Source organism: Entelurus aequoreus, linkage group LG05, assembly GCF_033978785.1.
Source record: "Entelurus aequoreus isolate RoL-2023_Sb linkage group LG05, RoL_Eaeq_v1.1, whole genome shotgun sequence".
Taxonomy (NCBI): Eukaryota; Metazoa; Chordata; class Actinopteri; order Syngnathiformes; family Syngnathidae; genus Entelurus; species Entelurus aequoreus.
In genome coordinates, this window is record NC_084735.1 from 73639241 (window position 1) to 73665342 (window position 26102).

Here is a 26102-nt window from a genome sequence, read left to right on the forward strand (position 1 = left end):
GGAAAAAAAACTCATAGCCATAGCACACATAAACATGTGTGTAAGAGGGAAACATCAAAGAACACAAAGGACATTAAAGACATTAAAAGAGCAGAGCTGATGCAACCAGCTGCCACTCCAGCAGTGCCATTTCTACATACAGCTACAAAAGTAAAAAAAAAAAAAAGAATAATTAATCAATAATATACATTGCGCACACACGATTGCACCATGCATAGATAAGCAACCAAACAAAAACATAATTTCAACCGCCTCTGCGGTGTTCCACACCATCGTCTGCTGGGGTGGGGGGAGCATGGCCAGAGACAGGAGCGAACCCAACAAAGCAACCAAGAGAGCCGACTCCACCCTCGGCCGCCCACTCCTGCCACCAGCAGCCACTACAGGGACGCCATCTTGGAAAAAAATCAAACAAAAACAAAACAAAAAACAACCAAACGAAGTGAAAACTCAGACAAAACCGAAAGTCTAAGTCAGTGTTTTTCAACCTTTTTTGAGCCAAGGCACTTTTTTTGCGCTGAAAAAATGCAGAGGCACACCACCAACAGAAATCGTTAAAAAACTAAACTCAGTTGACAGTTAAAAGTCGTCGTCGCAATTGTTGGGTATGACTTTAAACCATAACCAAGCATGCATGACTATAGCTCTTGTCTCAAAGTAGGTGTATTGTCACCAACTGTCACATCACACCCTGACTTATTTGGACTTTTTTGCTGTTTTCCTGTGTGTAGTGTTTTACTTCTTGTCTTGCGCTCCTATTTTGGTGGCTTTTTCTCTTTTTTTGGTATTTTCCTGTAGCAGTTTCATGTCTTCCTTTGAGTGATATTTCCCGCATCTACTTTGTTTTAGCAATCAAGAATATTTCAATTGTTTTTATCCTTCTTTGTGGGGACATTGTCGCTTGTCACGTCATGTTCAGTTGTACTTTGTGGACGCCGTCTTTGCTCCACAGTAAGTCTTTGCTGTCGTCCAGCATTCTGTTTTTCTTTACTTTGTAGCCAGTTCAGTTTTAGCTTTGTTATGCATAGCCTTCCCTAAGCTTCAATGCCTTTTCTTAGCGGCACTCACCTTTTGTTTATTTTTGGTTTCAGCATTAGATACCTTTTACCTGCACACTGTCTCCTGCTGTTCCCAACATCTACAAAGCAATTAGCTACCGGCTGCCACCTACTGATATGGAAGAGTATTACACGGTTACTCTGCTGAGCTCTAGACAGCACCGACACTCAACAACAACACATCATTTTCAGACTATAATTACTGGTTTGCAAAAAATATTTTTAACCCAAATGGGTGAATTTAGATCATCTCCCACGGCACACCAGACTGTATCCCACGGCACACTAGTGTGCCGCGGCACAGTGGTTGAAAAACACTGGTCTAAGTGACACATTTCGAGTTAAAAGTTTCAAAATAAGAGTCTCGGCATAAACGTGCATACAAATGGAGAATTTTTAACAGGCAGCGCCAAATCTATCAGAGGTGGTCCAGATTTATTAGTGGCAGGCCTCCAAAAATAGATGAATGAAACGCTGTGAAACAATGTGTTCTTCACATTAAAACTCCTGTTTTAATGCAGTAAAGCATCTGCCTCCTAGAATTACAAAAATGCAATAATTGAGGGGCAAAACGACCATGAGGTCTGATTAGTTGTAATATGTTCCACTCGTCAGCTGTGAATGGATGTCTTTGTCTGCTTTTTTTTATAGCATTGGAATAAAAAGAGCTTCTTTCACAGCCACAATGTTAACTGCCCCTTAGAAGTATATCCTTCAACAATTACTTCTCTCTCCAAGGTCTCTTTTTACCTTTGTCTTGTTGGTTCATGGGTTTTCTTATAAATAGACAAAAACACAAACAGGAGGATGTTGCTCTGGGAGAAAAGTGCTGCAATGTAATGAATGTTAATAAACACATAGAGGCAAGAAAAAAAAAACCTTACAGTATAGAAGAGATGAACAAGGTTTTTAAATGGCAGAAGATTATAAATGATCACTTTGTTGCTTTTGTCCTCGTGCTAAGTTCGCTCATTCGCGTCCTTGTCGTATCTTCTAATAAAAACACTTTGCACATGCCATCTAAAACCCCTAAAAATGGTTCGCATCCTCTGCTTCCAGAACCTGAAGCGCGTGGCCGAGGTGTGGATGGACGAGTACGCCGAGTACGTGTACCAGCGCCGGCCCGAGTACCGCCACCTGTCGGCGGGTGACATGATGCCGCAGAAGGAGCTGAGGAGCCGCCTCAATTGCAAGAGCTTCAAGTGGTTCATGGCCGAGGTGGCCTGGGATCTGCCCAAACACTATCCGCCGGTGGAGCCTCCGGCCGCCGCCTGGGGAGAGGTAAGCGCTCCCCTACAGCACTTCCGGGTCGGTTATAAAACCTTTATTAACTCTACAGGCGGTGCATTAACACCTTGGCGAAAAGTTGGGAGTGAAATTACTGCCAAAACTCCACAAACCCACAAAAGGTTTTTACTCAGTCCCAACGATTCCCAAGTAAACTATTTTCTTCAATTAAAAAAAAGATTCCTAAGTAAAAAAGAAACAAATCTGTTTTCTTCAATTAAACAAACGATTCGCAAGTAAAAAAAACAAAACAGTTTTCTTTCATTAAAAATTATATTAGCAAGTACAAAAAAAAAAATCTCTTTTGAGTCATACCAAAGACTATAAAAATGGGACCCGTTACCTCCCTGCTTAGCACTCAGCATCAAGGGTTGGAATTGGGGGTTGAATCACCAAAAATGATTCCCGGGCGCGGCACCGCTGCTGCCCACTGCTCCCCTCACCTCCCAGTGGGTGAACAAGGGGATGGGTCAAATGCAGAGGACAAATTTCACCACACCTAGTGTGTGTGTGACAATCATTGGTACTTTAACTTTAACTTCACTTAAAAAAAGGATTCGCAAGTATAACAACTTTTTTTTTTTTCAAATTTAAAAAAATGATTCGCTAGTATAAAAACTAGGGGTGTGGGAAAAAATCGATTCGAATTCGAATCGCGATTATCACGTTGTGCGATTCAAAATTGATTCTCATTTTTACATTTTTTTTTATTATTATTTTTTTTTTTTGTAAATTAAAAAAAAAAATTTTAATTAATCAATCCAACAAAACAATACACAGCAATATCATAACAATGCAATCCAATTCCAAAACCAAACCCGACCCAGCAACACTCAGAACTGCAATAAACAGAGCAATTGAGAGGAGACACAAACACGACACAGAACAAACCAAAAGTAGGGAAACAAAAATGAATATTATCAACAACAGTATCAATATTAGTTACAATTTCAACATAGCAGTGATTAAAAATCCCTCATTGACATTATCATTAGACATTTATAAAAAAAAGAACAATAGTGTCACAGTGGCTTACACTTGCATCGCATCTCATAAGCTTGACAACACACTGTGTCCAATATTTTTACAAAGATAAAATAAGTCCATTTAATAGGTTCATTTAATAGTTAAAACAAATTTACATTATTGCAATCAGTTGATAAAACATTGTCTTTAACAATTATAAAAGTTTTTTTACAAAAATCTACTACTCTGCTTGCATGTCAGCAGACTGGGGTAGATCCTGCTGAAATCCTATGTATTGAATGAATGAGAATCCTTTTGAATCGGGAAAAAATTGTTTTTGAATCGAGAATCGTGTTGAATTGAAAAAAAAAATCGATTTATAATCGAATCGTGACCCCAAGAATCGATATTGAATCGAATCGTGGGACACCCAAAGATTCACAGACCTAATACAAACTTTTCATTAATTAAAAAAAGATTCGCAAGTGAAAAAACATTTTTTTTTATTCTTCAATATAAAAAACAGTTCCCAAGTAAAAAAAACATTTTCTGCAAGTAAAAGAATGATTTGTATAAAAACTTTTTTTTTCAAATCAAACGATTTGCAAGTTTAAAATGAGTTGTTTTTCCAAATTAAAAAACGACTCGCCAGTATAAATAGTTTCCTTTAATAAAAAAAAATGTCTTCAATAAAAAAACAGTTCCCAAGTTAAAAAAAATGTCTGCAAGTAAAAAAAAGGATTCGTGAGTTAAAAAAAAAGAAGTAACAAAGCTTAACCTATTGTTACTATAACAATCTACAAGGTTAATATAGGTTGCTTCTCTTTCTTCCCCTCCATTTTTCTGCATTCTTTCGTATCTCAAGTTATCATTACGTATATGTATTGTTGCATTTGAACAATTGTATTGTTGATAATAAAGGTAAAGTATTGGTATTGTTTATTATCAATAGCACTATTTCTATTGGTATTCATATTGCTCCATTTTTAGTGTAATAATGCTCATTGTCATTTCTGTATTATTTTTTTATTTTCGCTAACTGCTTATTTGCTATTACTTTTACCATCATATTTGTACATGTCGTATTTGCTGATGTTGGTCTGTTGTTGTTGTTGTTGTGTTTGCTGTTGTTGTTTTTGTCTCTCTGTCTAATCCCCCTCTTGTCCCCACAATTCCCCCCTCTGTCTTCCTTTTTCTCTCTTTCTATCCCCTCCTGCTCCGGCCCGGCTGCACCAAATGATAATATGAATACATTTAATAAAGTCAAAATACAAGTAAGGCAACAAGAGAAGTATCCTACACTTCTCTTTTGTAAAGTAAATCTGAACAGCCGATATGGGCATCTACATCTGCTATATGATTTGCCCGAAAAGCTGGGCAGGACATTATTAAAAAAAAAAAAGTAATTTTCTTCAATTGAAAAATTGATTCGTAAGTAAATAAAAAAACTTGTTTCTGCAAGGAAAAAAATAAAATAAAAATATTCGCAAGTGTAAAAAACATTTTCTTCAATTAAAAAAACGATTCGCAAGTAAAAAAAAAAAAAATTTTCTGCAAGTAAAAATTGTATTTTCAATTAAGAAAATGATTTGCAAATAAAAAAACTATTTTCTTCATAGTTAAAACTTTTGGCAGTAATATTCCACCCTGCGCGATCCACACACTTGCACCCAGAGCACCCGTAATTCGCACTCTACGACGACGGGTAAATGTGTTATACTTGTATAGCGCTTTTCTACCTTCAAGGTACTCAAAGCGCTTTGACACTATTTCCACATTCACCCATTCACACACACATTCACACACTGATGGCGGGAGCTGGCATGCAAGGCGCTAACCAGCAAGGGTGAAGTGTCTTGCTCAAGGACACGACGGACTTGACTAGGAGATCAAACCAGGAACCCTCAAGTTGCTGGCAGGGCTATACCACCCGAGCCACGCCGCCCCCAAAGGTGGTGCTGCTGAGCCTATTCAAGGCCGTCAGAGCTACTTTTGCATTTTGCGCATTGTGCCGTCCGCCAAAAATGACAACGAAGAAGAAGCAGAGAGGGGAGTAAAATGGTGGACAAAAGAGCGGAGAAATTTACAGGTTAACATACAGGTTTCCCCCAGATTGAGTTTGCGATCTGCCAATGCCGAATGATGCCTTTCAGTGACGATCACAAATATGTATTCCCTCTGGCTGACACTTTATTTGTTTTTTGTCCCCCAGCCAAGCTAACTGTGTATGTTCATAAACGGTGTGAATCCGCTCTACTAAGTAAATCAGGAGTGTCAAACGTAAGGCCGGTTCAGGCCCGCTAACAGGTTTTATCCGGCCCGCGGGATGAGTTTTCCAAGTATAAAAATGAGCCGAAAATTTTGAATGAAAGAAACAGCTGTTCTAAATGTGTCCACTAGATGTCGCAATAGCAATTATTTGTATCTACATAGATTATGCACATATGTAAAAAAAATAAACCACATGATGTTAGTACATTAGTTGAGGAAAATGATCAAACCACATAAATAACATCCTGTAACTTGATTTTTATATTATTTTTTATCTTGATAGATTGAAAATTAACACCAATAAGTTGACTGATGAACATTATCACATAATTTATTCAGAAAGTATAAATAACGACAAATTAAGGTAGAATACTATAAACCGCAACATGTAAGTGTAAAAAAACAACAACATTATGGTTTGTACATTTTCAGAATGTGCTTGTTCTATTTTTAAACAAAGAAAACAATCTGAAGTTGTCTTTATTTTTAAGTTATCGTGCCGTGATTTTACCAGTCCGGCCCACTTGGGAGTAGATTTTTCTCCATGTGGCCCCGATCTAAAATGAGTTTGACACCACTGAAGTAAATAATCATCAACTCTAGAGATGATTAGCCACCGATCAGTATCGGACGATTTTCGTGAAAAAGTACGTTGACGATGAATGCCTTTTAATGCCGATCAAAAACGGCAATTCCCTCTGGCTGACACCATATTTACTTTTAGTCCCCTGGCTGGGAGGCGGCTGGCAGATAATTATGTGTGCTGCTCCCCGAAGGTAGTAATAATCACCTACCTACATCATAGCAAATAAACTGCATTTCTTAGTGTTTTAAGTATTATGATGTTACCATGAATTGATTAACGTGGACCCCGACTTAAACAAGTTGAAAAACTTATTCGGTAGTGGTCAATTGTACGGAATATGTACTGTACTGTACAATCTACTAATAAAAGTTTCAATCAATCAAACAAGCCAGGAACAAACATGCTAATAGCTAAGCTAACCGCTAAGCTAGATTGAAACAACATCAATAAATAAGAGCGTAGTAAACTTTTAAGTTGGTGGTGTCGACACAAAGGGTAGTATCAGTTTATGATCAATACGAGAGTGATTAGGACAATATTTTTATTTTCTCGAAATGTTTTTGTTGTTGTTTTCGTCAGTGGTTACAAAAGCAGGGAATAATTCCCTTAAGAGCAAAACCAAAAAGATTTCGATAACTAATAGTAGTTTTTGATTTTTTTTTTAGTTATTGTGCACTATTATTTGTTTTTATCCACAATTGTAAGTAACAAAAGAGAATAAGAAGTAGTTTAAATATTGTATTGATATTGTCACACTGCCGTCCTGTGGTTTTTTTTAATATTAAAATTGACAGATACATGTGATCGGTATCGGACGACCTCACTCATGAGTGATCGGTATCGAATGGTCAGCAATAAACCCTGATCAGAAATTCCCTTAAAATGATCTTATGAAACAAAATTCCTGAATCTGTTTTTGTTTTCCCCAGATCCGGAACACAGGCAGCGGTATGTGCATGGAGGTGAAAACACTTTGTGTCAGGCAGCCCCGTCCGCCTGAGAACTGCGCAAAAAGTCGCGGGGAGGTGGCCTGGAGTCACGGACAGGTGAGGACTTACTCTTAAGCAGGGGTGTCCAAAGTTTTTCCAGTGAGGGCCGCACATTGAAAAATCTAAGCTTGTGGGGGCCATTTTGATATGTTTCTTTTTTTTAAACCAATACAATATATCGATTTTTTTTAACCTTTCGGGCTCCCCTCAAGTTTGGTTCCAGGGACCCGCAAGGATCTCTGTTATAAAAACATTTTAAAAAAGTATGTATTATTTTTTTAATTTTTTTTTATTCAAAGGTTGAATCTCTAGATCAGGGGTGTCAAACTAATTTTCATTGAGGGCCACATCGCAGTTATGGTTGCCCTCAGAGGACCACTTTTAACAATGAGTAATATATGAATATACATGTCTGTGTATATATGTATAAATATATATATATATATATATATGTATATATATATATATATATATATATATATATATATATATATATATATATATATATATATATATATATATAATATATATATATATATATATATATATATATATATATATATATATATGTATGTGTGGGAAAAAAATCACAAGACTATTTCATCTCTACAGGCCTGTTTCATGAGGGTTTTCCTCAATCCTCAGGAGAAAAAAAAAAAAAAAAAAAAATCTCCTGAGGATTGAGGAAAACCCTCATGAAACAGGCCTGTAGAGATGAAATAGTCTTGTGATTTTTTTCCCACACATACATATTACGCTCTACCACGGTATCGAGCACTATTTTTTGGATAATCTAATTAAGACATATATATATATATATATATATATATATATATATATATATATATATATATATATATATATATATATATATATATATATATATATATATATATATATATATATATATATATATATATAAAATACATTAACAATATATGTTTTTACATAAGCTGCAAAAAATATATAAACATTGTACTTTAAAAAACTGGCAGCTCAGTCACCAGAATTTTACAGTAAAAGCAGTGGGGGTTCTTTACAGCATATAAAAAAATAGAATAAATGGAATGAAAAGGAGAAACAATACCACTGTTTTTAGCAGTAAAATTCAAGCAACAAAGCTGCCAGTTTTGTTTTGTTTTTTACCATCAATTCTTGTTGTTTAATGGTTTTTTTTGTTTGTTTTTTAATGTTTTAGCGTCTCACTGTATATGGAAAAAAACAGTACCAAAGTTTATTTTACGGTAAAAAACTTAGTCGCCGGAATTTAACTGTAACTGTCCACAATTTGGTTGATGATTTGTTTTGAAATCATAAGTCAAGCAGATATTTAGTACAGTATTTATCTTTATTTTAACCCAAACATTTTTGGGGGGAATACATGATGATGTAATATTTAGATTTTGATAATATTGAATTTTAAAAGATATGCAATTGCATGCCGTACATGATTTTTAATGTACAAGATTTGGCCCCAGAGCCTTGAGTTTTACACCTGTGCTCTAGATCAACTTCAAGCATGTCTGCCGATACAAAGGTTGTTTACTTTTTTTTAAGTTTTATGATCTTTTTGTCAAAGCAGTGTTTTTTTTGGCAAAAACACAAATTATCCAATAGTCTCTCCCCCCCCCCCCTCCCCCCCCAAAAAAATAATGTCAAAGTGAAAAATGTTATGTGAAGTAATTGGAGCCTTAAATAGGTCAATAATTCATAACAACATTGATTTTAATTCGTTATTATTTTTCGAGCAATGCCAGTTTGTAAAAAAAAAAAAAGTCCTACTAAAATTATTGGGGGTCTAAAAAGGCCCCACTCATAACGATGTTAAAAAAAATCATACTTGTTTTTTCTTTCAACGCTCAAGTCTCTAAGTCTAAGTCTACAAGTTTCATGTGTTCTTTGTTTTATGCCCTTTTTGTAAAAGAAAATTTATGTTTTTTTTATATGGCAAACACACAATATCTGAAATATTTTGCCGACATTTTTTTTCTAAGTAGAGTATTTGTGTCAGGCAGTGTTGGTGACGAACCCCAAGATGCAGAGATGGCAGACTTGATGCAGGAAAACATGACTTTTAATGTCAAAAATAAAATGCAGGAATCAGGAACCAGGAAACAGGCCAACTGGAAACAGCTAACAGGAACCAGCAAACAGGAACCAGGGAACAGCTCACAATACTCCAGCACTGACTGGAGGGCGAGGCAGGTATAAATAGCAGCCGGCTGATTGACACCAGGTGTGGCCAGGCTGCCATTCAGCCGCAGGTGAGGGGAAACAGCGCTCAGGGAGACAAGCAGGAAACTAAACCAAAATAAGGTTTGATTTGAAGTAATTGGAACTTTGAATAGGCCAATAAGTCACAACATTGATTTTGATTCATTATTATTTTTTGAGCAATGACAGTTTTAAAGAAAAAACCTTTTATTATTAGCTTTGTGTTATTATAGTCAACATTGCAACATTTTATTGTTACATTTCACCTGTTTGCTCTTTTATTCTACTTTTGTATGCCATCCATCCATTTTCTACCGCTCGTCCCTTTTTTTTGGGGGGGGGGGGGGGGGGGGGGGGTCGCGGGGTGTGCTGGAGCTTATCTCAGCTGCATTCGGGCGGAAGACGGGGTACACCCTGGACAAGTCGCCACCTCATCGCAGGGCCAACACAGATAGACAGACAACATTCACACTCACATTCACACACTAGGGCCAATTTAGTGTTGCCAATCAACCTATCCCCAGGTGCATGTCTTTGGAGGTGGGAGGAAGCCGGGGAGAACATGCAAACTCCACACAGAAAGATCCCGAGCCCGGGATTGAACTCAGGACTACTCAGGCCCTTCGTATTGTGAGGCACATGCACTAACCCCTGTTCCACCGTGCTGCCTACTTTTGTATGTTTTTTTTTTTTTGGTTTTGTTTTTTTGTATGTGTTTTTATTTTTTTTATTTACGTATGTGTTTTTTGAATTTATTTATGTAATAGTATTTTTAGAATGTACCGCGGGTCATTAAAAAACTTGCCGCAAATGACCCCTGGGCCACACTGTGGACACCCCTGGTCTAAAGACTTGAGGTAGGCGGTTACCCAACATGCAGAAATAGAGCGAGCGTCCATGTTTCTATCCACCCTCAAACTGCCTTCGGCAAGTTCTGATTCATCCTCAAGAATGTTTGCGTTGCTGTTCAGGTGTTAACGTTCGGCTGGAGGGAGGACATCCGCGTGGGCGACCCCATGCACACCAGGAAGGTCTGCTTCGACGCCGTCTCGCACAACAGCCTCGTCACTTTGTACGACTGTCACGGCATGAAGGGCAACCAGCTGTGGCGCTACCGGAAGGTAAATCTGCAAAAACTTCCCTAAGGCCCTGACGGAGGGAGATTCCAACCTTTTTGCTTCTTTTTATAAAAGGACAAGAGTCTGTACCACCCAGTGAGCAACAGCTGCATCGACAGCAGCCCGAGCGAACGCCGCGTCTTCATGAACACGTGCGACCCCTTTTCGCTAAGCCAACAGTGGCTCTTTGAGAGAACCAACGCCACCGTGCTGGAGCAGTTCAACATGGGCACCGACTGACACCGCCGCCACTGCACGGTGAGTAGACCACGCGGTGTTACACCCCGCCCTCCTAAAACACTAAGTGAGCCGCCTGCTGATCTGGCCTCATGTTTATCCAGATAAACACAGAGGCCGAATAACGAGCTGTTTGGTAAACAGTCGTGGAGGCGTGGCGAGTGGGCGGCCGACATCCAGCATCCAATCACCCCAGTGGAGTTTGTGACCGAGAAGCAGGTGCGTGCTTATTGAAGTTCTTGTGTGTTCTTGTAGTGGAGGTTTGCATTTGCTAACCCATGCTAGCTCAGCATCGAAAGTAGAAAGGTGCTTCCTCCCCAAGACACAAAAGGACTAAAATGTGTCATAAACTGTACATAAAGTAATCATAACGGTATTGTATCACCCCAAGAACATGCTGGATGAATAATACGTTAGCTTTACAACGATTGCAGATCCCCGCATATTCCCGATTCAGCATTCGCAAAATTTGCACATTCTCCGATTTTTGTTCAAAATATTTTCAAAATTGTAGATATTTGTATTTATTATCATTTCGAAAAGTATATAATATCATATAGTAAATCATCAAATATTCAGAAAATAAGCTGTTATTTTGCGCACAAAACACTTCTGATTCACTTACTTACCGTATTTTTCGGAGTATAAGTCGCTCCGGAGTGTAAGTCGCACCGGCCGAAAATGCATAATAAAGAAGGAAAAAAACATGCACTACCGTTCAAAAGTTTGGGGTCACATTGAAATGTCCTTATTTTTGAAGGAAAAGCACTGTACTTTTCAATGAAGATAACTTTAAACTAGTCTTAACTTTAAAGAAATACACTCTATACATTGCTAATGTGGTAAATGACTATTCTAGCTGCAAATGTCTGGTTTTTGGTGCAATATCTACATAGGTGTATAGAGGCCCATTTCCAGCAACTATCACTCCAGTGTTCTAATGGTACAATGTGTTTGCTCATTGGCTCAGAAGGCTAATTGATGATTAGAAAACCCTTGTGCAATCATGTTCACACATCTGAAAACAGCTTAGCTCGTTACAGAAGCTACAAAACTGACCTTCCTTTGAGCAGATTGAGTTTCTGGAGCATCACATTTGTGGGGTCAATTAAACGCTCAAAATGGCCAGAAAAAGAGAACTTTCATCTGAAACTCGACAGTCTATTCTTGATCTTAGAAATGAAGGCTATTCCACAAAATTGTTTGGGTGACCCCAAACTTTTGAACGGTAGTGTATATAAGTCGCACTGGAGTATAAGTCGCATTTTGGGGGGAAATTTATTTGATAAAACCCAACACCAAGAATAGACATTTGAAAGGCAATTTAAAATAAATAAAGAATAGTGAACAACAGGCTGAATAAGTGTACGTTATATGACGCATAAATAACCAACTGAGAACATGCCTGGTATGTTAATGTAACATATTATGGTAAGAGTCATTCAAATAACTATAACATATAGAACATGCTATACGTTTACCAAACAATCTGTCACTCCTAATCGCTAAATCCCATGAAATCTTATACGTCTAGTCTCTTACGTGAATGAGCTAAATAATATGATTTGATATTTTACGGTAATGTGTTAATAATTTCCCACATAAGTCGCTCCTGAGTATAAGTCGCACAAACTATGAAAAAAACTGCGACTTATAGTCCGAAAAATACGGTAGCTTTTTCCTTTTCACATATGTCGAAATGTGCAAATGTAATAATTACATGATGTTCCTAATGTTACTTGTTAGACATGTCTGAAACAATCATAACCCCGACATTTGTAAATATGCGATTGTAAAGCGTCAAATGTTCATGGATTAGCTTGTTAGCTTCCTTCGTCCTGAGCCAGCAAAGGCGTTTGAAGAGAGAGGCAGGGAAAGCTTTGTCGCCCAATCTACAAACCCCAAAACCAGTGAAGTTGGCACATTGCGTAAATCGTAAATAAAAACAGAATACAATGATTTGCAAATCCTTTTCAACTTATATTGAATTGAATAGACTGCAAAGACAAGGTACTTAACGTTTGAACTGGAAAACCTTGTTATTATTTGTAAATATTAGCTCATTTGGAATTTGATCCCTGCAAAATGTTTTAAAAAAAGATGGCACAAGTGATAAAAAAGTTTGAGAAAGTTGAGGAATGCTCATCAAACACTTATTTGGAACATCCCACAGGTGAACAGGCTAATTGGGAACAGGTGGGTGCCATGATTGGGTATAAAAGCAGCTTCCATGAAATGCTCAGTCATTCACAAACAAGGATGGGGCGAGGTTTACCACGTTGTGAACAAATGCGTGAGCAAATTGTTGAAGAACAACATTTCTCAACAAGCTATTGCAAGGAATTTAGGGATTTCACCATCTACGGTCCGTAATATCATCAAAAGGTTCAGAGAATCTGGGGAAATCACTGCACTTAAGCAATGATAATACGGACCTTCGATCCCTCATGCGGTACTGCATCAAAAGCGACATCAGTGTGTAAAGGATATCACCACATCAGGAACACTTCAGAAAACCACTGTCAGTTACTAAAGTTTGTCGCTACATCTGTAAGTGCAAGTTGAAACTCTACTATGCAAAGCGAAAGCCATTTATCAAAAACACCCAGAAACGCTGCCGGCTTGGCTGGGCCCGAGCTCATCTAAGATGGACTGATGCAAAGTGGAAAAGTGTTCTGTGGTCTGACGAGTCCACATTTCAAATTGTTTTTGGAAACTGTGGACCATCTGGATTGTTCTTGACGCAAAGTTGAAAAGCCAGCATCTGTGATGGTATGGGTAACTTACACATCTGTGAAAGCACCATTAATGCTGAAAGGTACATACAGGTTTTGGAGCAACATATGTTGCCATCCAAGCAACGTTACCATGGACGCCCCTGCTTATTTCAGCAAGACAATGCCAAGCCACGTGTTACATCAACGTGGCTTCTTAGTAAAAGAGTGTGGGTAAAGACTGGCCTGCCTGTAGTCCAGACCTGTCTCCCATTGAAAATGTGTGGCCCATTATGAAGCCTAAAATACCACAACAGAGACCTCAGACTGTTGAACAACTTTAAGCTGTACATCAAGCAAGAATGGGAAAAAATTCCACCTAAAAAGCTTCAAAAATTGGTCTCCTCAGTTCCCAAATGTTTACGGAGTGTTGTTAAAAGGAAAGGCCATGTAACACAGTGGTAAAAATGCCCCTGTGCCAACTTTTTTGCAATGTGTTGCTTGCTGCCATTAAATTAGTTTCCAAAAGTAATAATAGGACAATAACAGTCACTGGTATTGCAAATATTGATCCAAAAATGGGTGGGGAATGTCAAGGTAGAAAGAGGGTTCGGAGAGGGAGGAGCGAGTACGTGTAGCGTACGGTGGCGCCTTTATGTAGCATCATAACTCAGTTTTTATTAGAATTTCAAAAAGAGACATTTTTATGGACGTCTCAGTTACTCGCGTTCATTCGGTGATCTCAGAACGTAACCCCTGAAAATAGCAAGGAATCTACTGTATTTTTATTATTTGATTGGATTTGACTTCACGTGACGATTAGTGACGCATTAAAAAATGGAGGAGTTTTTGGTACACTAAAATGAGAGTTTGAGCAATAGTCTTCTAAAATAGTAAAAAAAAAAATTGGAAATCTACGTGTATTCCAAAACGTGTTACTGATATGAATTCAAGATTTTTGAAACTGTTCCTACATTCATTCTTCAAGACCATCTGCAAAGTGCCTGATGGTTCACCAAACAGTTTTTATAAAGTTTTAGAAAGAATTAGCAAGGGGCCGAACTACACCACGGATCCCGGGGGTGGAACTGACACGTCCAAGAGGAAATTAACATCAGCATCTGTTCCCAGGTGTCAGTGAAGGCCAGAGGCAGAACCCAAAGATCTCTCGTGGAAACCGACCCGAAAACGTGGAACATTTTATCGACTTCGAAAAACCTGCTTTCTCTTTTTAAATTGCGGACAACACAAGGGGACTCTTGGATTCTAACGGATGGTCTACATACAAGACTTCCTTGATGGACCTCAGTTGTTGCCTTCGGACTCTGGACTACGCCCTCAACAGGAAGCAGGGAGCAAAGCTTGTGCTATACTGCAGACTTTTTTCCAAACAAACTGTACGTATTCCCTTTTATACCCAATAAAGATATTCTTATATAGAGTGTTTGTACTTTTTACTAACATAGTTTTCCTTTAAAGTGACTTAAAGTGATGACCTAACATTTCTCAAAAAACAACAGCACCCAAAGGAAACTGGTCACGGTCAAAGGACCAGAGAAGTAAAGTGTACTCCTTTTAAGGTAGGATTTGTTACAGTTTATTATTTTTTGTTACACATTTGATCCTTTCTTGGTATTTTCATGGACTGTTGCTAGCGTAAAACGTTCTGGCAAACAGCAAACATGCGAACACGCTGACTTGATAGTATTTTCAGTCGTTTGAGGCTAATCGTAAATCAGTGATTTTTTCGTTTGCGTGTGTTTCATTTTTTAACGTCTAGGATTGTAGGACAGCTTTTATGACAGTATTATGGCCCCGCTAAAAAGAAAAGAAAAAATAGAGGAAAAAATGGCTAATTTACGAGACTAAAAAAGGAAGATTACGAAGAAAAAAAACATTCTACACCTAGCATACCGTTACTAGTTTGGTTTTCTGGATCATGTGTTTGTTTGCCAATGCGATTTACCAAACATACCAAATCAATTTGTATGATTACGACTTAGAAAATGGTTTATGGCAAACAATTGTTTAAAGAAAGTTTTGGCTAGCAGCAATAAGCTTGCATGCTGTCTTTGCCAATCAAGGCTAATCATCCTCAGTGTTTTTTTTCTTAATTTTTGTTTAAAAAAACGATGGAAAAAATAGTTTTAACATCCAAGATCGTAGAATAGTTTCTATGACAGAATATTTGGGCCACGCTAAACATGGACCATTCTACACCTAGCATAGATTTGCTAGTTAGTGTTTTTGGATCGTGCGTTTGTTTGCTTACATGATTTACCAAACCGATTTGTATAATTACAACTTAAAAGATGGTTTATGGCGAGTATATCACAAACAACTGTTGCTAGCATAGAACATTTTGACTAGCAGCAAAAGCTAGCATGCTGTCTTCAAAGTAATTTTAGTTGGTTAAGGCTAATCTGTTTTTTTTCCGTTAGTGTGTTTGCCTCTGTGTAACAAAAATGATTACCGTATTTTTCGGACCATAAGTCGCAGTTTTTTTCATAGTTTGGCCGGGGGTGCGACTTATACTCAGGAGCGACTTTAGTGTGAAATTATTAACACATTACCGTAAAATATCAAATCATATTATTTAGCTCATTCACGTAAGAGATTAGACGTATAAGATTTCATGGGATTTAGCGATTAGGAGTGACAGATTGTTTGGTAAACGTATAGCATGTTCTATATGTTATAGTTTTTTGAATGACTCTTACCATAATATGTTACGTTAACATACCAGGCACGTTCTCAGTTGGTTATTTATGCGTCATCTAACATACACTTATTCACTATTCTTTATTTTAAATTGCCTTTCAAATGTCTATTCTTGGTGTTGGGTTTTATCAAATAGATTTCCCCAAAAAATGCGACTTATACTCCAGTGCGACTTATATATATATTTTTTCCTTCTTTATTATGCATTTTCGGCCGGTGCGACTTATACTCCGGAGCGACTTATACTCCAAAAAATATGGTAAACTAAATATTTTTAACATGTCGTATTGTGGGATAGTTTTTACAACAGAATATTAGGACTATGCTAAAAATATGACGGAAAAAAAATGTTTATTAAGAAAATAAAAAACGAAAGATTACGGGTAAAAAACCCATCAACAATTCCACACCTGACATATAGTTTTGCTAGTTAGTTGGGTTTTTTTTTATCGTGTCTTTGTTTGCTTACGTGATCTACCAAATAGATTTGTACAGTTACAACTTAGAAGATGGTTTATGGCAAGTATATCACGAGCAACTGTTGCTAGCATAGAACGTTTTGGCTTGCAGCAAAAAGCCAGCATGCCGTCATAAAAGTAATTTTAGTCGGTTAAGGATAAGAAAATTGGCAATACGCTAAAAAGAAAAGAAAAAAAATGTAGGAAACAATCTTTAATTAAGGAGCTTCAAAACGGAAAATTACTCATTTTTTTTATATGTTTGTTTGCTTCTGTGATTTACCGAATAGATTTGTATAATTATGACTTAGAAGATGACAAGTATTAGGAAGGGCCTTGATGGAAATAAATAATAAAAAAAAAGGTCATACAATTATGAGAGAATATAATACAATTACAGGCATTCAAATCGTTTAAAAAAATTTAAAAAAAAATGGGCAAAATTATATTTTGAGAATAAAGTCATCCTTTCCGTTGGTTAAACCCAGGAATTGTATCATACTGTTTGCTTCTGTGATCTACTAAATAGATTTGTATAATTATGACTTACAAGATGACAAGTATTAGGAAGGGCCTTGATGGAAATAAAAAAGGTCATACAATTATGAGAATATAATAAAATTACAGGCATTCAAGTCGTTTAAAAAAAAAAAAAGGGTAAAATTATATTTTGAGAATAAAGTCTTCCTTTCTATTGGTTAAACCCAGGAATTGTATCATACTGTATCATTCATAGAAAATTATTGTTTTTCTAACCACAAACATGTTTTTATATTCATCTTTTTTCATGTAAACCACATAATTATTTTGTTAATTTACAACCTCCTCAGTGGCCTTGTGGTTAGAGTGTCCGCCCTTAGTTCAAACCCCGGCCGAGCCACACCAAAGACTATAAAAATGGGACCCATTACCTCCCTGCTTGGCACTCAGCATCAAGGGTTGGAATTGGGGGTTAAATCACCAAAAAATGATTCCCGGGCGCGGCCACTGCTGCTGCTCTCTGCTCCCCTCACCTCCCAGGGGGTGGAACAGGGGGGATGGGTCAAATGCAGAGAGTAATTTCACCACACCGAGTGTGTAACTTTAACTTTCTCTGCGAAAACAACATTGTTAGTTTTATTTGTAAATAAGTTAGTGCCCGCTTTACTGCCCACCTTCACATGGAACAGCTTTTTTAAAGACGTTTAATAACATTTCACCCGCTTTCTTTTACTTTTTCTACCTCGGATCCAGAAGTCCTCATCTAATTGTTGCTGTTGACGAGTTGTCTCTTTATAAGACATCTGCTGCTTGCTGCGTGAATGAGTGCTGCTAATTAGCCACCAGCCAACAGTCTGTCTTCACGTTTACAGATGGACGGACAGATTTAGACGCCATGCAGACAGTGAATGACAGCGTGTGTGTTTAGACGACGCCGGGCGATAAAGATGACAAAGTGGGCCGGGCAGCGGTTATTCTAAGATGGTAATCTTCTTGTCTCTCTCACACAAACACACACACCAGTACACACACACATACAGATAGACACTTTCACACTATAACACAAGATGGTTGCGAGGAAATGAACAGATGGACACATGTAGTTGTTGTGAGACTCTGTCTCTTCTAATTACCACTATAATGATTATTTCTTATTTTATGTTAAAAATGGAAAAAAAAGGGGCCCGTTGGTTATAAATGATGGATTATGGGGCGGGGGAGGAAATTGAAGGCATCAGAGAGGAAATGTTAAAGGAGAGCTCAACAGGAGTTTTGCAGAGGTTGCAGTTTTTCACAAACACATTCATCATGTGACTTCATGGCGGCCATTTGTTATTGCTGCAAGAGCCAACAATCGGCTTGCGTTTTCAAGCACTTACTGTCTTAGAGGTTTTTTTGTTTTTTTTTCAACTAATGCTTTAATTGATTTTAATGGGTTTTTGTCTTGGGTATAGGTTGATTGGCAACACTAAATTGGCCCTAGTGTGTGAATGTAAGTGTGAATGTTGTCTGTCTATCTGTGATGAGGTGGCGACTTGTCCAGGGTGTACGCCGCCTTCCGCCCGATTGGTAGCTGAGATAGGCTCCAGCGACCCCAAAAGGGACAAGCGGTAGAAAATGGATGGATGGATGGATGGGTTTTTGTCTTAAGGGTTATTATTTACAAATATTTTTTCAGTCCAGTTTCAATATTTGGAACATGCACACAATACAATGTAATTCATCACATATTTCCAGTTGTTTCATTACAAGCACGTCCGAAAAGGAGTAGGAAGAAGCCGAGCTCATTTAATCCTACCCCTTTTCACACCATAGCAATTGTATCCCATTTCCTTGTTCTCTGTAACAGAACAGTGAACAAATACATAATAAACAAATAATATACCATAGTAAGTAAACAAATATTAAATACATAAATAATTTTTGTCTCAATTAAAACACATAAAGAAATTAAAGTTTCAAGATATTCATCATAATTCTTGTTCTGTGTACTTTGTGAACACTTGTATCCATCCGATCCATAATTTAATTCCACATACAGATATGCTAAGGGTTTTAAGTGTTTAAGCATACAAATGTTTTAAATTCGATTTTCTTCTAAGGTTATGTTTCTCCTCTTTTGTTGAGAAGAATTGTTGTACATTCTTGGGTAGCAGGTTGTAGTTTTTTTTTTTAAATTTTGCTTTTAATTGTATACATTTGATTTATTTACTACATTTAACTGCAGAATTCTTGGCAAAACCTGCCTTTTTTATTTTTTTTATTCAATATTTATGTATTCAACAATTTCTTTTTCTTTTTTTTTCTGCAAATAGATTTATTGATTTATTTGTTTTTTTAAATATTTTTATTGGTAACACTTTAGTATGGGGAGCATTTTCAGCATTAATTAGTTGCTTATTAACATGCAAATTAGTAACATATTGGCTCTTAGTTAGTCATTATTAAGTACTTATTAATGCCTTATTCTGCATGACCTTATTATACAACCAGTAAGCCATTAACTAAGAGTCTTCTCTCAATAACCTCAGAATTATTGCTTATTAGTAACTCTAACCCTAACCCTTATATGTTCCCCTAGTGTCCAAATAACTCTAAATTATGTCTTTGTTACTTAGAATATGTTCCCCATTCTAAAGTGTTACCTTTTTATTTTTAACATTTGGTTAATATTGCTCAGATAATTTTGCTCTTTTGCCATTTTGGAACATTATTTTGTTTATTTAGTTACCAAATGCGAACAAAATGATGACGATGGAGCCAACAGTTTCAACAATTTTTTCAATACCATAGGACAGGGGTGCCCATTACGTCGATGGCGAGTTAGCGGCCGATGGCGGAGGGTGTGTCAGTCCATCGCCAGCCAGGCATTAAAAAAATAGACCTAAAAATTAGCAATCATCAATCTTCACCAAGACGTCACTTTCGTCACTTGATTGACATTCACGGCACCTGAGGGTCTTGTGAGATGACGCTGGCTGCTGCGAGATCATTATTAAGAAAAAACGACCGACAGGAAGGCGAGAAACACTTTTTATTTCAACAGACTCTCGCGCCGTACCTGCCGTCAAAACTCTAAAGACCGACTGCACAGTTCCTGTCTTCACAATAAAAGCCCTGCTTCATCCTGCCTGCGCTAACGAAATCAGAGTCTCAGAAAGCTAGTGTGCACAAGCTAGCAAGCTACGGAGTTTGCCGCCAATGTATTTCTTGTAAAGTGTATAAAAAGGAGTACGGAAGCTGGACAAATAAGATGCCAAAAACCAACCACTTTCATGTGGTATTTGACAGAAGGAGGACTTTTTTTCTCCTCCATTTGAAAATGTGGACGTTATCACTACTGTCCGATTCCTATCAACGCAAGTCATCAGAATCAGGTAATACACCAACTTATATTCTTGTCTTCATGAAATAAAGGAATCTATATGTGTTAAACATGTTTGTATTATAATTAAACACTTTAGCTTGTTAACAAAAACGTCACTCTCAAAAATAAATGTATATAAATTATATACCGTATATGAATGAGGTAGATCCCCTCCACTTGGTCAATTGAAAAGTAGCTCGCCTGCAGAAAAAGTGTGGGCACCCCTGCCATAGGAGAAACCCTCTCAAACACCTAAAATCCACCAGGGGGTGCAACTTATCATCAATATCTAAAAGGTAATTACACCAACTCACTATTCCTGGCACCAACTGACAAAGCAGAGGTGCGAAGAATTATTTTAGGCATGAACAGCTCCTGCACGGAAGGAATGAATGCGATTTGTAGCAAAACTGTCAAATTTGTAGCAGAAGAAACAAGTGACCCACTGGCCCATTGCATCAATCTATCACTGTATTATGGAATTATACCTAAGAAAATCAAGACTGCAAAAATCATCCCGATTTTTAATGCTGGGGATAAAAATACGCAAAATGATCGACTCGTATCAGTACTATCCAGTTTTTATATGATAGGTTACGTGGTTTCATGAATAAAGGGGCGGTAAAGCTCGGTTGGTAGAGTGGCCGTGCCAGCAACTTGAGGGTTCCAGGTTCGATCCCCGCTTCCGCCATCCTAGTCACTGCCGTTGTGTCCTTGGGCAAGACACTTTACCCACCTGCTCCCAGTGCCACCCACACTGGTTTAAATGTAACTTAGATATTGGGTTTCACTATGTAAAGCGCTTTGAGTCAATAGAGAAAAAGCGCTATATAAATATAATTCACTTCACAATTCAAAAGCGTTAATGATACCATTAACATTGACATTTTGTTGGGCAAACTTGGTTTAGAAGCCATCTACACTATCTAAAAAAGAGCAATATGTGCTAATTAACAGCAGGAAATGTCAACATAAAACTAACACATTTGGAGTACCACAGGGCTCATTATTGGGTCCTCTTTAGAGATGCGCGGTTTGCGGACAGAACCGCGGAGTCTGCGGATAAACCGTGGGTCGGGCGGGTGACATGACAAAAAAATAGATTTTAAATAGATTCGGGCGGGTGGCGGTTGACCCAATTCGGAAATATATATATATAGTTAAATGTTGTTACCCACAAACGAAAAACGAGCAGCACTCTTTGAAACAGTCAATTATTCTGGAGCTGGAGCTGATGGCGCATCACCGAAAAAGAAAAGGATTGACTTCACAGAATGGGAGGAGGATACACCTGTGCTTGTTGATGAAGTAGATCAGGGGTCACCAACCTTTTTGAAACCAAGAGCTACTTCTTGGGTATTGATTAATGCGAAGGGCTACCAGTTTGATACACACTTAAATAAATTGCCAGAAATAGCCGAATTGCTCAATTCACCTTTAACTCTCTGTTATTTTTAATAATTAATTATATTTATCTTTGTGGAAACACTGATCATCTTAATGATTTCTCACAATAAATATATATAGAAACAGAAAAATATCAATATGCAACACTTTATTTTTATATGTACTCTAAGTGCACATTTTTCAAATTGAACATTTTCAAATGATCACTTCTAAGACAGTCTTGTGAAATCACAATATCCCATTTTAACTAGCTAGCCACTAACATTTTTTAACAAATCATGAATTACCTTGCACCATGTTTCTACAATTAACTCATGTAAAATACAAAAATGTTTAAATAAATCATGTCACACTTTGAACTGGACACCAAATCTGTTATCTGTTTCTTTGTCAGTTAGTGAAGACCAAGTCTTTAAAACATTTTCCTGGATTTTCAAATTCTATTTGAGTTTTGTCTCTCTTAGAATTAAAAATGTCGAGCAAAGCGAGACCAGCTTGCTAGTAAATAAATAAAACTTAAGAAATAGAGGCAGCTCACTGGTAAGTGCTGCTATTTGAGCTATTTTCAGAACAGGCCAGCGGGCTACTCATCTGGTCCTTACGGGCTACCTGGTGCCCGCGGGCACCGCGTTGGTGACCCCTGAAGTAGATTATTCCTCTACCAACTTCCATCTCGACGGATCAGCAGAGGAAAATCTACTTTCCTTTTGGGGGAAACAAGGACAATCATTCCCACGACTACAACACCTGGCCAAGAGAATCCTACGCGTCCCAGCAACAATTGAGTGCCGCAAGTGAGCGCTCCTTCAGCGCAGCAGGGCACATTTTAGAGGCCAGGCGCTCTCGCCTGAATCCTGGCACTGTAGATGCCATTTTATTCCTGCATAGTGCTAACCAAAAAAAAAAGTAAGTAGACATACGGTTGGATATATTAAACGAATTAGTCTACGTTACCTAGGCTATACCAAATAAGACCATGTCTAACAGCTGAATACTTTTGATGGTTACGTGTTATTTGGGCGCACTACAATGCAAAGGAATTAAGGCAATTGCGTTGTTTATTGTGGTTTTTTCTATTGGAGATATACTACTGTGTGTTAATTATTTGGCCTCGCTTTCAAGTGAAGTCCGATTGGCTACAATGTAAAGCTATTTAGCCTGCTTTGTTTGTCGCGACCGTCTATTTTCATTATAATTCAAGTTTGATGATAAAGTGCAGTCTGATGGGTTTGATTTCCCCCCTTCAGCTATTTATTTGCCTTGGCCAATAAGTTGCAGGTCATTTATTATTATTATTTATTTAATTTGTTTTTGTTTAAATAGGGATGACATACATGTGTTATTGTATAATTTAAGTTTGTGCGCGTGATTGACAGCCTAAGGCTTACGAGGCACATTTTTTTTATTTTTTTTTATTTCAACTTAAAAACGTATGAGCCTATGCCTACATCATAGGCCAGGGGTGGGCAATTCATTTTTACCGGGGGCCGCATGAGCAACCCGAGCACTGCTGGAGGGCCACATCGACAATATTTCAATTAAATTTTGCTCAATATTATTTTTGATATATACCGTAAGATAAATAATAATAATAATTAATAATAATAGTAATACTTCAACATAGTGTGTGTAACAGCATTCCATGACTAATATAAATAAATTAACATTAATAATAAATGACAGTAAAATAAGCACACGTATGACTGACGAGTCATAGTGTAACTTTGTGTGGTGTTTGAGTTGTCCGACTTTTTGTGTGGCCATAAACGCACCAGTGGTTTAGTGCTATGCGTGTTGGTGACAGATGACAAGTTGGTTTTGGCCTGGTTTGTACGGCAGAAAATGACTACTTTTTCGAGATAGAAGTGTTTTACTTATGTTTTTGGTGTGGTTCTGGCCGAATATAAACAGTTTTGCTCAATAAAGTGATCGATATAATTCCTGGCCTCGAAACATCTCGATAGACGTTACAATAATTGAACGGTGTTCAATTGAACGGTGTTGACGAACACCGTTAGGACCGCTTGTTGTCACTGTCACTCAAAGTTGCATTGCAAAATTACATAGAATAAATATGTTTATTTTGTTTAGAATTCAGATGGGATTTGATTTGGTGCGCGGCATATATTTGCTGCGCGCAGCAGACGCTAGCAGTGCGCAATTGCGCAGGCACGCACCTTCGAGGGAACGTTGCTTTGCAGTCCATGTCTTGTTGGAAACACGCCATTCTTCATCAACTTTTCTCTTTTTAGCGTCTCGGGTGTAAACCGTGCATCACTTGTCGCTGCATGTGCACCTTCACTCGCAGGTTACACACGGACACACGCCCATAAATAATACTTTTCAAAATAAAAGCAGCACAGTTGTATTGCGCGCACGACATAGATGTTTTTTCAACTTTATTTTGTAATTAATGATTGCAGCTGTTCACATTCACTCACAATCACGCACACGCATACGTCCACACGGAAGTAATACAAATAACGATTTTCAAAACAAAAGCAGCACCTTTGTATTGCACACTCGACATATATACTTTTTAAAATTTATTTTGTAATTTATAATTGGCCTCACGCGGGCCGGAAAGGGACGCACAAAGGGCCGGATGCGGCCCGCGGGCCGCAGAATGCCCAGGTCTGTCATAGGCTATGTGTTTATCTTTATTTTCCTGCCTGTCGTTGACAATGGAGATTGTCTGATATTTTGTCATGGCTGCAGATCAATCAATAAAGGTTCGTCTTTGTCGCGAAATTGTTCACTGTTTCACTGTGCACCCCGCCCTCGTCCCTATTTGAGCATTATAACGTTAACAAGTTAATATTCATTGAAATCAATTCAGAACATTTTTTTTTACCTAACGAAAATATAGGCCGAGTCTTTATAAAACATTTTTTTAACTTCTTAAAAGCATCGTTCTGCTTGCTGCAACCGCGCACACAAAGTGTGAGGAACACACTCCTGATCTGAGGGCATTGGCAACATTAGTCAACACTTTCTTAATGGAAATGACAATAACATTATAATAATGATACATAATATTATCACACATTGAATGTCTCTGCTGCATTGGATCAGTCTCCTTTCTTTAACAGGCAAAAGCTTTCTAGCCTCATTAATGCCTTGCATCGTCTATATTAGATATATAACAACGGGCGGATGGTGGGCGGGTGTGGTTTTGATAAAATGGTGGTTCGGGTGGATGACAACTTTTGTGATGCGGTTGCGGATAAAATAATTGCCTATCCGCGCATCTCTAGTCATCTTCTTTTTATTACCTATATCAATGACTTGACAAATTCATCTGATATTTTGGATAAAATCCTATTCGTCGATGACACAAATGTGTTATGTTGTCATAAACACATGGAATATTTACAGACAACAATGAATGAAGAACTGAAAATGTAATAAATGATCCCTTTAATTTAAGTTAGACTCATTATGTAATATTTTCTTTCTAATAGAAGTCGTACAAATAAGGACAATAGGATTAGTCCAACATACAAAATTCTTAGGCATTTATGTTGATGAATTCCTACATTTTTAAAAACACATTGACAGCAAAACTATCAAAATATGTTAGTTTATTTGATAAAGTCAGACACTCTCTGCCTCTTGAAGCACTCCTAATCCTGTATAGATCCTTGTTCCAACCACATCTAAATCCCTGCAATGTCATTTGTTGTAACACTTATCCAAGTTGTCTAGATCAATGACAAATCCTTCAAAAGAAAGTAATACGAGCCGTAACATGGTCGGACTTTAATGCTCTCTCAAATCCACTCTTTTACAAGATGACGCTTCTGAAACCCACCGAGAGTAACTTTTTACATAATGCTAGCGTGATGTATAATGTGGTATATAAGCTGAATGACTCACTCTGTGAGATCATTCTTACCACCTCTTCCACACATACACACAACACGAGAGGAAAACTTTGGCTAAGGGGCAAATGCCGTGAACTCAAAAGCACAAGCTTTAGTATAACGGGTCAAGGGCCAAATATCTGGAATGAACTTGACAGTCCAATCAAACAATCTACTTCATTGAGAACATTTAAACAACTTTTAAAACATGAATTAATGCTATGTTATACCACAGCATGAACCCTCAAATGATGAAAAACTACCAATCGTGCAAAGCAAGAGATGTATTGTTTGTTTTTTGCAACATTAATTAATGAACATCTATAATTATAGTATACGCACTAAAATACATTATTTGGCAAA

General features: G+C 37.6%; 1 protein-coding gene and 1 long non-coding RNA gene across 7 annotated transcripts in view; one reads left to right on the forward strand and one right to left on the reverse strand.

The window, feature by feature from the left end:
- LOC133651019 (polypeptide N-acetylgalactosaminyltransferase 10-like) overlaps window positions 1-14881 on the forward strand; it is a 264230-nt gene extending 249349 nt beyond the window's left edge. For all 6 annotated transcript variants that reach the window (XM_062048880.1, XM_062048881.1, XM_062048884.1 and 3 more), the window contains 6 exons: window positions 2118-2339; window positions 7098-7214; window positions 10343-10492; window positions 10565-10747; window positions 10831-10945; window positions 14572-14881. In XM_062048880.1, the coding sequence (XP_061904864.1) occupies window positions 2118-2339; window positions 7098-7214; window positions 10343-10492; window positions 10565-10729 (654 nt within the window). In that variant the 3' untranslated portion in view covers window positions 10730-10747; window positions 10831-10945; window positions 14572-14881. The remainder of the gene's footprint in view (window positions 1-2117; window positions 2340-7097; window positions 7215-10342; window positions 10493-10564; window positions 10748-10830; window positions 10946-14571) is intronic.
- The window catches only part of LOC133651020 (uncharacterized), a 67855-nt gene that overhangs the window by 18212 nt on the left and 23541 nt on the right, over window positions 1-26102 (reverse strand). The window lies entirely within an intron of this gene.